Here is a 14003-nt window from a genome sequence, read left to right as displayed (position 1 = left end):
GCTTTGTTAGTGTCAAACAAGATTTCTCTGCCCTTAATCTTGTTCTGAACACCTCCAAAACAAAAGTCATGTGGTTTGGTAAGAAGAATGCCCTTCTCCCCACAGGTGTGATTACTACCTCTGAGGGTGTAGAGCTTAAGTTAGTCACCTCATACATGTACTTGGGAGTATGGCTAGACTGTCCTTCTCTCAGCACATATAAAAGCTGCAGGCTAAAGTTAAATCTAGAATTGGTTTCCTCTATTGTAATGGCTCCTCTTTCACCCCAGCTGCCAAACTGACCCTGATTCAGATGACCATCCTACCCATGCTAGATTACGGAGAAGTAATTTATAGATCGGCAGGTAAGGGTGCTCTTGAGCGGCAGGATGTTCTTTACCATTCGGCCATCAGATTTGCTACCAATGCTCTTTATAAGATACATCACTGCACTCTATACTCCTCTGTAAACTGGTCATCTCCGTACACCCATCGCAAGACCCACTGGTTTATGCTTATTTATAAAACCCTCTTAGGCCTCACTCCCCCCTATCTGAGATCCCTACTGCAGCCCTCATCCTTCACATACAACACCCGTTCTGCCAGTCACATTCGGTTAAAGGTCCACAAAGCACACACATCCCTAGGTCGCTTCTTTTTTAAGTTTGCTGCAGCTAGCAACTGGAAAGAGCTGCAAAAACCACAAACTCTTCATTCAAAGACTCAATCATGGACACTCTTACTGACAGTTGTGGCTGCTTCGCGTGATGTATTGTTGTCTCTAGCTTCTTGCCTTTGTGCTGTTGTCTGTGCCCAATAATGTTTGTACTATGTTTTGTGCTGCTACCATGTTGTTGTCATGTGGTGTTGCTGCCATGCTGTGTTATGTGTTGTCGTCTTAGGTCTCTCTTTATGTAGTGTTGTGGTGTCTCTTGTCATGATGTGTGCCCCGTCCCCGCAGGAGGCGTTTTGCCTTTCGGTAGGCCGTCATTGTAAATAAGAATTTGTTCCTGACTTGCCTGGTTAAATAAAAAAATTCTGGCAAAATTGTTCTATCTTGGTCTCATCAGACCAGAGAATCTTGTTTCCAATGGTCTAATTACTTTAGGTGCCTTTTGGCAAACTCCAAGGGGGCTGTCATGTGCCTTTTACTGAGGAGTGGCTTCCGTCTGGCAACTTTACCATAAAGGCATGACTGGTAGAGTGCGGCAGAGATGGTTGTCCTTCTGGAAGGTTCTCCCATTTCCACAGAGGAACTTTGGAGCTCTGTCAGAGTGAGCATCGGGTTCTTGGTCACCTCCCTGATCAAGACCCTTCTCCCCCGATTGCTCAGTTTGGCCGGGCGGCGAGCTCTAGGAAGTCTAGGTGGTTCCAAACTTCTTCCATTTAAGAATGATGGAGGCTACTGTGTTCTTGGGGACCTTTAATGCTGGAGACATATTTTGGTACACTTCCCCAGATCTGTGCCTCGACACCATCCTGTCTCTGAGCTCTACGGACAATTCCTTCAACCTCATGGCTTGGTTTTTGCTCTGACATGCACTGTTAATTGTGGGACCTTATATAGATAGATGTGCACCTTTCCAAATCATGTCCAATCAATTGAATGTACAACAGGTGGACTCCAATCAAGTTGTAGAAACATGTCAAGGATAATCAATGGAAACAGGATGCACCTGAGCTCAAATTCAAAATCTCATAGCCAAGGGTCTGAATACTTCCATAAATAAGGTATACTTTTTTTAATACATTCCCAAAAAACTGTTTTCGTTTTGTCATTACTGGGTATTGTGTGTAGATTGATATGTAAAAATTTTAGAATGAGGCTGTAACGTAACAAAATGTGGAAAAAGTGAAAAGGTCTGAATTCTTTCTGAATGCACTGTAGCTATTGCACTACTGATGTGCTAGCTGGGTTTTAATTCAAGACATGACCGTACTGCTCCTGGAGCCACTACAGAGAGATAAGACCATTAACGTCTGACCTCTAACCTCACCACACACAACCTCCACATAGAAAGTCTGCTGGAAAACACTCCACTCTATTCTGTTTGTTTAGAAAAAACGGGAGACTTCGTGACATTTCACGGGTTAAGTCAATAATCCGACGCGTCGGGCTGTGAGAAGTGAGAAGCAGCCAGCCATACGGCTCACATTCTGGTTTCCGGTGAGCTGTCAGAGGGGCACTAGCGACGTAGTCAGGCGCACCGCCAAACGTGCCTTCCGCTCACTGCCCTCCGTTGACAGGCAGCCGCTATCCTGCATGGCGCCGAGGAGCGAGCATGACTAAGATGTGTGTGTACATCAGGATCCAGAGGATGAAATGCGAGCAGACACATTTTGGCGGCCTCCTTGGCTAGTGTTCACCCCTCCCCTGGGAGACCCCACAGGAAGCATGCAAGGGCACAGTGTGATCAATGGAGAGCTCGTTAGTGGACCTGCCTTCTCCTCATATTCATTATCACGGGACAGGAGGGAGAGGGGGCATTAGAATGCATGCTCAGCTCAACTGTCTCCTTGTCTCTTGTGAATGGCACCACACCACTCAGTATTCAGTGAGGGACACTCTATTGAGGCACGGTCTGCATCCCAAATGGCACCTCATTCCCCATGTAGTGCACTACTTTTGACCAGGACCCATAGACCAGGACTAATGGAAGACTAGCGGCTAGGCCGGGCCCCAACAGGACCTAGTTAGAAGAGCGGACATCCCTACGTCCCTTTGTCCCCCCCCCCTCCTTCCTTATCAGACAGTCGTTTCCCCAGCAGCTTCGAATAGGCCCAGTTGTAAACGGCTAGGCTACATTACAGCTTGAAGAATTCCTCTCTGGTTGTTGACTTGGTTACACCCTGTGTCTCCAAGGCCAGGCCAGGATGCGGTGATTAAATCCTAAGCTAGGCTGCTCCGGAGGGGGAGTCTGGATGAAAGCATACAGCAACGTCCTCCTCTTTTCCTGCTTTTCATTATTGCAGGGGATTATTCTACCCTTCAGCCATGTACAACATCCCCTAGTAGAGGGCTACATGGAGTCAGCCAACTTTCCCCATACACATCACGAGTAGGAGTACCCTTCTCTTCGCGCACATTTTCCATTTACTAACTTAAAAATGGTAGCCTAAGCTTTCGCTTTGAGAAAAAGGCTCACATTTCCCTGTCCGGGTTCACTGTGTCTAACTAAAAACAGAGTGATCGCAGATGTATGCAGAGAGACGTTTTCTAAGTTTCATTTCATAGAATGACTGTTATTGTCTTAAGCCCACAAAACCACGCTCCGGTGCTTATTACATATTCACAGGGATAACATTAGCAATAACGTGGCAGAGAAGGCATTCAAAGATTCGGGCTCTCTCATTATTGCTGAATTCACAGAAAAGGGGAAGTTGACTGGCTGAGTAACATTCTTTGGCTTCCCTCCAGTCTCCAGTTCCATTCCACTCTAGATGGAACCCCTTCAGCTAAATACATTTTTTGCACAATGGTAAATATGAGAGAGAAAGAGAGCGTGTAAAGTTAATTTGAAAAACTTGAGGTTGTAAGGAGAAAAGAAACCTCCTAAAGTCTGAGGGAGAGGAGTGTGAAAGAGCAGAGTAAAAAGAGTAGGCTGTAATAAGCTGAAATGGTGGCTGTAATAAGCTGAAATGGCGGCTGTAATAAGCTGAAATGGCGGCTGTAATAAACTGAAATGGCGGCTGTAATAAACTGAAATGGTGGCTGTAATAAACAATTATGAAGGTGTCACACCGATGGCGAGTCAGAGCACTAAAGAGGGAGCAGTAAAGCCGGGCAGTGTCCCAAATAGTCAAAAGTAGTGCAATACTTAAGCAATAGGGTGCCATTTGAGATGCAACCCCAGTAATAACTAGCACTTCCAGTCTGACAGCCCAAAACCCCTCATAGTAACGCCAAACACTCTCTGGTTCATTAGCAGTCAGGAGCAGAGGAGGCACCACTGCAAATTAACAGCAAACGCAATCAAAGAAATCTTGACCAGCCTGTCCTTGTTTGGGCATTGGGCAGAGTGGGGTGAAGATGTACAGGGAGAGAAACAAGGTTTTAAGGTTTTAAGAGGAAAAAAAAGGGGGGGGGAGGGTTTCTTGCATATGGACTCACCATGCAAAGAGTCATCATAAGCTTGTCCACAGGTGCAGGCTAACATGTTTACAGCAGGCAGGATCCCTCGAAGTCTGCTTCCCCACAATCACAGGAAAGACTCGTGCACAACCAGGTAAATAACTACTACCCCAGCAACGACTATGACATCCTTGAGGCACCCGCCTTCCTCCCACCTTCCCTTCATCGTTCGTCAACTCCAGTCTCTCCAACTACCTTTAAAAACTCTGAGGATGGCTTAACTTACTCTCCCCAATCCCAAACAAGAATTCCTTTAAAGGCATCCCTCTCTCTACCCCTCTCTACCCCTCCGTCCGTCCGTCCGTCCGTCCGTCCGTCCGTCCGTCTGTCCGTCTGTCCGTCTGTCTCTGTCCTGACTGACGCCAAGGAGGAGCGGCAGAACAGAGGAGCACTAAGGGGGAAGGAAGTGACATCGACAGGTGCTCTCCAATAGAACCTGCCTTCCTGTTGACTTGGGTAAACAACGGGAGTGTGGAGCGTTGCCATGGATGGAGCGAGGGGTGAGTCAGAGCGTGTCCTTATACAGACGGCTCATCGCTCTGTTCCTACTACATGGATCTCTCGATTGTGAACGCACTGCACGGCTGGGCACAACTTAGTCACCATTTCCAACCTACCGTCAGCTAGGACCACCTGTCAAAGGTCAGAGCATTTCTCTCTGTGTCTCCAAAAAAGTCAATACAGCCTCTCATCGCAAAGAAAGCCAGGTGAAAATGTCAACGTAAAAACCACAACCTCTTGAGAAGGCATTTTCTACAGTAAAATCGGGGCCAAGCCATTCAGTAGCTTAACGAGATAGTAACAGTGTTCATATAATGTGGTTGTGGAAGAGTGCAGAGATATAAAGCACAGCGTGTCTATCTTCTCGAGCAGCGATACAATGAGAGCTGTAACAGAGGTTAGTGTACCTGCTTGGCAGGGAATGATACAGGTGTGACAAAAAGGTATTTGGGCAGTGAAACAGTAAGATATGCGCTACGGAGCTTCCTGTACCTGCTCTTTGACGGAGGCCAGGATGTTGTTGGCGGTGCTGTCGGCCTCCATGTTCCGGTTGGTGAGTTGGGCTCCCTCTCTGACGGTCAGCAGAAGCCCCTCCTCCGTCGCTGGGCTCTGCTCAGGAGCTGGCATTCCTCCTGCAGACAGACAGACACTTTGGTCACCCAATACATTCCTCTGATACATACATGTGGACGTGTGTTTTAAGTTGCGTACACATGACCCAACTAATGGCATCCCCACACCATCGGCACAGTAGACAGAGGCAATAATACACACAAGCTTGTACAGAACCCACGATATATTCTCTCTCTCCCTCTCAAAACAGCAGACTAATACACATACTTAAAAACACAACTACCCATGCCAGCTGGAGCAAACCAAAGACAGTCAGAGACACTGAGTCAATTCCATATGGCCCTGAGGCAACAAACAACTTCAGTGATGACTGTATACAGACTCGTAAAAAACACAAATTCCAAAACACACTAAATCTTCAAGTCCAAAAAGGAAACGTGACTTTCTCGCAATTCCAAGAAAGCCGACAATTCCTAGAGCGTACAGCGGCACAACAGAGGAAAATGCACGTCAGTGGGCGTACGGAGGAGACGCTTTGTTCTTCTTCTTCTTCCCTCACTCCTGGGCGTCAGGAGTGAAATGTAAAAGCAGTTATGGCCTCATGACAGGCCAAGCACCAGAGGACTGCATGGGGAGGCAGTTTCTGATCCATTTTTATGTGAAGGAGCCCGTTTAAGCAGCTGAGCCGTAGCCGGGCTGAGGGCTCACAGGGCTGCCGCATTGGTGTCAGGCTGAGATAAGACAACAGGCTGAGGTATAATGAGGGGGTGCCATTGGGGAAACAGGGATGTCACAGGGACTTTTACTGCTTCTTCAATCCTCCACTGCTGCTGTCATCTGGTCTGAAAGCTACAGTCGATCCAGTCCCAGTGAACCCAAATTACACCCTATATAGTGCAATAGATAGTGAAGTGCCCTATATAGTACACTAAAGTGCTCCACGGGCTCTGATCAAAAGTAGTATACTAAATAGGGAATATGGTGTCATTTGGGATGCTGATAGCGTCTGAGGTAATGGTAAGTCTATTTCTTAATTTCTTTATTATTTCTTCGGATTGTGTGCAATGTTTTTTATTGCTCGGTATTACTACACTGTTGGAGCTAGACACACAAGCCTTTCACTGCACCTGCGATAAGATCTGTAAAATCCGTGTACGCAACCAATAAAACTTTGATTTGATTTTGAGTCCGTCTCAAATCTCCTCTACGCCAAATCGCAGTCTGGATATTGGCTACTGGGGAGAGTCATTAAACCATGTCCTTATTTACACCGCCAAGAGCTCCAACCCTCCCAGCATAACTCAATAAGACCTCCATGGAACTGTCTCTTTTTATATGCCTTATTTATTATGGCAGCCGGCTGGTGATTGGTGAATTCGTTCTGCTGGCATGTTATGCCAACAATGCCATGCATTACTGGATGTGCATACACACCACAACCCCCAGTACAGGAATCATTTAACGCAGGCTGCCAGCCAGCCAACAGAAGGCGCACCATTGGGCTGTTTACAGTAGACATAGGCTCTGATGGGAAACTCCTGTCCGGGGACAACTAGCCAGTCTGGGAGGTCCCCGAGATAGTCGGACGGTATCTGAACCCGTGGTGTTCTGGGTATTTCAAGGTCGAAGCAGATCGGATCACATGTGGGTTATTGGGTGGCAGACAGGGGGTATTACAAGCATGCTGGTAGCAGGGTCATAGCCTTTACACCTCACAATATATACACATATACTTTGTAATGTAGCAGGGAGGAACAAAATAGTTTTTTCCTAGTTGTTATACAGAGTTACTATTTTGTCTCAAAGAGTCTCTTGCCTTTGGTTCCCATAACATGGAGCAGAGACAGGAATCTAGAGCAGCACAGTTCCAAACTGAGTGTTCTCTTCCTTGCCAAGTCAAGATGGTTACAAAAACAAGAGCAAAAAAAAAGTAGTCAGGGCTCACTAAGTTTCTGTTGATACTCTTTATATGCACAGTACTCTGAAACGGTTCAAAAAGAACGCTGTTCAGCAGGCATATCCCAGTCATTGAGAAAAACAAGTCTGCTTTTGTCACAAAGTATGGAATGGCCTCTTCATGGAGCCCCCTGGATAGTATGACATTATAGTATTACATTTTTTACAGACACGTCCGCCTAAATAAAAAAAGGAAAATTGTGATTCGTATATTAGCTTACTGAAATTCCCCATCCTATCTGGGACAGGACTACTTAACCCCTCTCAGCTCAGGGTTCTCCTTAACTAAGATCAGGCTCCAGAGTGTGTGTTAGACATACCACAACTCTGCTGCACACTACTACTACCACCACCTGGAGGTTAGAGCAGCGCTGCTGCCCCGGAAAGTTCTTCAGGATTACCTCCTTTGTTGTCCTTCAAAACGAGAAAAAAAGAAAAAAGGCTTGAGGCTTGTGAGGCTGGAGGCTTGTGAAAAGCTCCCATGCTTCAGGTCTCTGTAGGGTTGTTTGGCATCTGGTAATTTCAAAGTAAAGCTAGAGGCTGCCTGCCAAGTAACCAAGATGCAAAGGGAGTCAAACGCAATCAGCGCTGCTTTAAAGACCGTAATTAGGATAATGCCTCCAGGACACTACCAGGACTTCACAGGATCCAAGTTAAGTCACTCAGAACAAAAAGATGGGCCCATGTCATTATGAACCTGGTCATTTCCTCTGGCTATGCCCAAAACAAACACAGTCAATAAGACAGACCGACACAGACAGACTACTAGAACTTCCAGTGGGACTTCAGTGTCAATATTTAGAGAGGATTATTGCACCTTGTGTGAGAGTCAAAACACACCATCACAACATTGAAATCTGTCTGGAGTAAGTAGCTTTCCCTAGATGACATCCCCCCCACTGCACAGGCAGAAAACACAGGCACACACACACAGAGCGAGAGAAACAACTGACCCAGAGTCAGGTTTTCTATTTCTTCTGGCCAAAACACTGGGCTAATCTGACCTCTCCCCACCATCTACTGGGCACAGGATATAAACTAGAGCTGGAAGTGCAGGCAAGGGTCAAGGAATCAGCAAAACAACGAGCATCTGTAAAACGTTATTAACCAACTACCAACTGGCTGCTCGGCTAAGCAGCCTTGACAAGTCAAATCCAAATCCTATTTCCGAATCATTAAAATCCACGACATCTCCAGCTCTGCCAAGAAACCGCTTCGCATGACCCCACCCGGACTCCCGCCAACACCAACCAGGTCACATGGTCTAGTAGTCCAGTCAGTGACCTCATATTCCAGTCACTCTTCCAAGCAATCGAGCAGCAGAATTGTCTGTACCGCAGCAGGGAACGATCAATGTGGTGGGAAGGGGTTCAAGTGAAAAAAGGTTGAGAAAGTAGTCTAGCAGATCAGTGGAGAAGATGTAATGGTCTAGGTTAGGGTTTAATATTTTCACAGGATTTTATAAAATGTTCCATACCATGAATAAAATCACTTTCCTCCCGGGTAACCCGGTATTTCCCGCCAAAACCGGAAGTATCATTCAAAAGCACATACAGTGCAATTGGAAAGTTGGGACCCCTTGAATTTTTTCCACAGTTACGATACAGCTTTATTCTAAAATTGATTAAATCGTTTTCCCCCCCTCAATCTACACACAATACCCGATACTGAAAAACAGGTTTAGAATGTTTTTGCAAATGTATTAAAACTAAAAACAGAAATATGTTATTTACATAAGTATTCAGACCCTTGGCTATGAGACTCGAAATTCAGCTCAGGTGCATCGTGTTTCCCTTGATCATCCTTGAGATGTTTCTACAACTTCATTGGTTAATGAATTAATTAGTTAATTATGTTGACTGGACATGATTTGGAAAGGTGCACACACCTATCTATATAAAGGTCCCACAGTTGACAATGCATGTCAGAGCAAAAACCAAGCCATGAGGTCTAAGGAATTGTCCGTAGAGCTCCGAGACAGGATTGTGTCAAGGCACAGATCTGGGAAATGGTACCAAAAACTGACTGCAGCATTGAAGGTCCCCAAGAACACAGTGGCCTCCAACATTCTTCAATGGAAGAAGTTTGGAACCACCAAGACTATTCCTCTAGAGCTGGCTGCCTGGACAAATTGAGCAATCAGAGGAGAATGGCCTTGGTCAGGGAGGTGACCAAGAACCCGACGGTCACTCTGACAGAGCGCTCCTCTGTGGAGATGGGAGAACCTTCCAGAAGCACAACCATCTCTGCAGCACTCCACCAATCAGGCCTTTATGGTAGAGTGGCCAGACGGGAAGCCAATCCTCAATAAAAATGGCACATGACAGCCCGCTTGGAGTTTGCCAAAAGGCACCTGAAAGACTTTCAGACCATGAGAAACAAGATTCTCTGGTCTGATGAAACCAAGACTGAACTCTTTGCTCCGAATTCCAATTGACACATCTGGAGGAAACCTGGCACCATCCCTACGGTGAAGCATGGTGGTGGCAGCATCATGCTGTGGGGATGTTTCCAGCGGCAGCTATTGGGAGACTAGTCAGGAGAGGGAAAGATGAACAGAGCAAAGTACAGAGAGATCCTTGATGAAAGCCTGCTCCAGAGCGCTCAGGACCTGAGACTGGTGTGAGGGTTCACCTTCCAACAGGACAACGACCCTAAGCACACAGTCAAGACAACGCAGGAGTGGCTTCGGGACAAATCTCTGAATGTCCTAGAGTGACCCAGCTAGAGCCCAGACTTGAACCCGATCGAACATCTCTGGATAGAACTGAAAATAGCTGTGCAGTGACACTCCCCATCCAACCTGACATAGCTTGAAAGGATCTGCAGAGAGGAATGGGAGAAACTCCACAAATACAGGTGTGCCAAGCTTGTAGTGTCATACCAAAGAAGACTCAAGGCTGTAATTGCTGCCAAAGGTGCTTCAACAAAGTACTGAGTAAAGGGTCTGAATACTTTTGTAAATGTGTTTCAGTTTTACATTTTTAATACATTTGCAAACATTTGTAAAAACCTGTTTTTGCTATGTCATTATGATGTATTGTGTGTAGATTGAGGGGGGGGGGGGGGAGAAATGATTTAATACATTTTAGAATGAGGGGGGGGATGATTTAATACATTTTAGAATGAGGGGGGGGGATGATTTAATACATTTTAGAATGAGGGGGGAAATGATTTAATACATTTTAGAATGAGGGGGGGGGGGGAAATGATTTAATACATTTTAGAATAAGGCTGTAATACTTTCCAGATGTACTGTGAATACAGTGCCTTGCAAAAGTATTCACCACCCTTGACGTTTTTCCTATTTTGTTGCACTACAACCTGTAATTTAAATGGATTTTTGTTCATATTTCATGTAATGGACATACACAAAATTGTCCAAATTGGTGAAGTGAAATGAAAAATATAAACTTGTTTCAAAAAATATAAAGAAATTAAAAACGGCAGTGGTGCGTGCATATGTGTTTACCCACTTTGCTATGAAGCCCCTAAATAATATCTGGTGCAACCAATTACCTTCAGAAGTCACATAATTAGTTAAATAAAGTCTATCTGTGTGTAATCTAAATGTCTCATGATCTCTAGATAGATAACACACATGCCTGTTCTGAAAGGCCCCAGAGTCTGCAACACCACTAAGCAAGGCGCAAGCAAGCGGCATCATGAAGACCAAGGAGCTCTCCAAACAGGTCAGGGACAAAGTTGTGGAGAAGTACAGATCAGGGTTGGATTATTAAAAAAAATATCTGAACCATTGAACATCCCACGGAGAACCATTAAATCCATTATTAAAAAATGGAAAGAATATGGCACCACAACAAAACTGGCAAGAGAGGGCCGCCCACCAAAACTCACGGACCAGGCAAGGAGGGCATTAATCAGAGGCAACAAAGAGACCAAAGATAACCCTGAAGGAGCTGCAAAGCGCCACAGCGGAGATTGGAGTATCTGTCCATAGGACCACTTTAAGCCGTACACTTCACAGAGCTGGGCTTTACGGAAGTGTGGCCAGAAAAAAGCCATTGCTTAAAAAAAATAAGCAAACACGTTCGGTGTTCGCCAAAAGGCATGTGGGAGACTCCCCAAACATATGGAAGAAGGTACTCTGGTCAGATTAGACTAAAATTGAGCTTTTTGGCCATCAAGTTAAACACTATGTCTGGTGCAAACCCAACACCTCTCCTCACCCCAAGAACACCATCCCCACAGTGAAGCATAGTGGTGGCAACAGACTGGGACGGAGGTCCACCTTCCAGCAGGACAATGACCCTAAGCATACTGCTAAAGCAACACTCAAGTGGTTCAAGGGAAAAACATTTAAATATCTTGGAAGTCAAAGCCCAGACCTCAATCTAATTGAGAATCTGTGGTATGACTTAAGATTGCTGTACACCTGCGGAACCCATCCAACTTGAAGGATCTGGAGCAGTTTTGCCTTGAAGAATGGGCAAAAACCCCAGTGGCTAGATATGCCAAGCTTATAGAGACATACCCCAAGATAATTGCAGCTTTAATTGCTGCAAAAGGTGGCTCTACAAAGTATTGACTTTGAGGGGGTGAATAGTTATGCACGCTCAAGTTCTGTTTTTTTTTGTCTCTTGTTTATTTATTTTACCCCTAAAAAAAAATGTGCATCTTCAAAGTGGTAGGCATGTTGTGTAAATCAAATGATACAAACACCCCCAAAAATTCTATTTTAATTCCAGGTTGTAAGGCAACAAAATAGGGAAATTGCCAAGGGGGTGAATACTCTTGCAAGACACTGTAGGCCTGTGTGGATTTGATTAGAAAATTCAAGCCCGATACAACCTGAGCCTGATTAAATACATTTAAATGAGCCCTATCCAATACATAGGCTATATGATATATAGGCTACTGCACATTACACACAACAGAAAAACAAAAGTATATAGATGTAGCTATGCTCTCTTGGGTAAAGTTATGAAAACCGCTCCAGTAAGGTAATCTTTGAGTGTGAACTGTATTACTGTACTTTATTGGATTATACAGACTGGAATTATGAACCTCATTCATACCATGATAAAGCAAGGAGAGGACATGCGATTCTGGTGCAGCACATGCGGCCTAAAGTCACAAGTATAAGCGAGCGAATTTGGTTTACATTTATCATAATATTTCCCCTAATGTTATTAGCTTACCTCCTCTTTCTCTAGTGTTGCTTCAGTCCTTCCTCGCTTTCAAAAGTTAAATGAAGTAAAATGTCATTGTACTCCTCTTCATCATTTTAATGACATGCTTGAATAATATAGGACTATAATGAGATGCACAAGGCTTTCACTTCTTTTCATGAGGATTGAATGGTTATGGGTCTGAATAAATAACTGCTATAGCCTTCTTTCAAACTACCCGCGAGTTCATTTGGCTGCCGTATTTAACATTCAGCAAACAGGAGCTTGGGTCCCTCTTCGAATAGTCTATTGGTATAAGAAATATTTAAACAATTATGTCCAGCAAGCTATTCTAGTCTAGATTTTCCTGCATGGGAGTAGAAGAGCTAAGGAGCGTTTTTAAAGGAGAGGCCAGCGGAGCACAGGTGTGTGCATTTTGCGCAAGAGACAGCGGCTGTAAGTTAGAAGCTTATTATGCATAACCCATCATTAAATTAGCTAAATATAAAGGCTAATACTGCATTGAATGTATTACCTGAAAGAGGTAGGCTAGGACATCTATATATAGGCCTATATATCAATCTTGAAGATCTATTTTGGATGCAATTTGAATGGAATTGGAGAGGTCGACTGCGAAACTGTTCGCTCGTGCACATATTTAAAGCAATGATATAGGAGTGTTTTAAATCTCTGCAGCTGCAATAAATAACATCTTTACAATAAAAAAATAAGGTGACCCCCGAAAGCCAGATGGAAATGTGTAAATTAAACGTGCATCCGTTCTTTATATCACATTAGCATAGGCTATGCTAAAGGTCTACCTGTCACAATAGAATCAAATAAAACGTTACCATGAGATGAAAGGCCTACATACTGAGATGGGCTGTCGGTCCCCACCTTGAGCGTTGACGATTCATCATGCAGTGACCAGAGTGACAGCCGTAGAAAATCCAGATTTACATATTGCATTTCATTTAACAGTTCCATTTCTCGTCATGCTATTCATATAAATAATTTATTATAATTTACCGCTTTTACAGTTATTTATCCTGGGAAAAGGGGAGTGGTTTTGGGCGGTAAATCTCGGTAACCGGGTTCCCGCCATTCAACCCCGGTCTAGACATCAATGGGTGACTTTCAATTCCTCTGCATGCTACTTTATCTGGCTGCAGAAGCCTCTTTAAAAGAGATTCTCCACTGATTTCGTAAACTTTTTAGCCAGTAGTTCTGAAAGTAGCACTCACAACCCAAAAGTGATCCCCTAAAATTGCGTACTACGTCACATATGTGCATATATGTGCACCACATTGCTCGCTCTCGCTCTCTGCTGTGTGCATCTTGCTGTCACTCAAATGGTGAAGGAATGAAGCTCATTGGGTACAACTCAAATTGTTAGGGCCCTGGCCCACGTGGGGGAAAATGAAAGGAAAATAGCGCAGCAGTTAACAGAAAAACTGTAAATCTGTTTATAGATTATGCATGTATGAACTACGCGGACACAACTGGCCCAAAGCGGGAGGTTTCAAAAAGTCTTAGTAGTGGCCAAAGTTCCGGGAACATGTCTTTCAAAAAGGCACAATGAAGACGTTTTTAGATCAATATCAAATAATTTCTGGGTAACAATTAAGTACCTTAATGTAATAGATATCCATTAAAATTGACAAACTGCTATTTAGCAATAAACTATTTCTCAAGCAAGACTTGTGCTAGGACTGTCTGAGAAAAAAAAA

The 14003-nt window shown here is 44.4% G+C and overlaps 1 protein-coding gene across 2 annotated transcripts in view; it reads right to left on the bottom strand.

Moving 5' to 3' along the window:
* The window catches only part of LOC120058232 (plakophilin-4-like), a 118345-nt gene that overhangs the window by 82802 nt on the left and 21540 nt on the right, over positions 1–14003 (bottom strand). For both annotated transcript variants that reach the window (XM_039006737.1, XM_039006738.1), the window contains exon 2: positions 5105–5244. In XM_039006737.1, the coding sequence (XP_038862665.1) occupies positions 5105–5239 (135 nt within the window). In that variant the 5' untranslated portion in view covers positions 5240–5244. The remainder of the gene's footprint in view (positions 1–5104; positions 5245–14003) is intronic.

This window comes from Salvelinus namaycush, chromosome 13 (genome assembly GCF_016432855.1).
Source record: "Salvelinus namaycush isolate Seneca chromosome 13, SaNama_1.0, whole genome shotgun sequence".
NCBI classification, from domain to species: Eukaryota; Metazoa; Chordata; class Actinopteri; order Salmoniformes; family Salmonidae; genus Salvelinus; species Salvelinus namaycush.
This window is presented reverse-complemented; position numbering and strand designations above follow the sequence as displayed.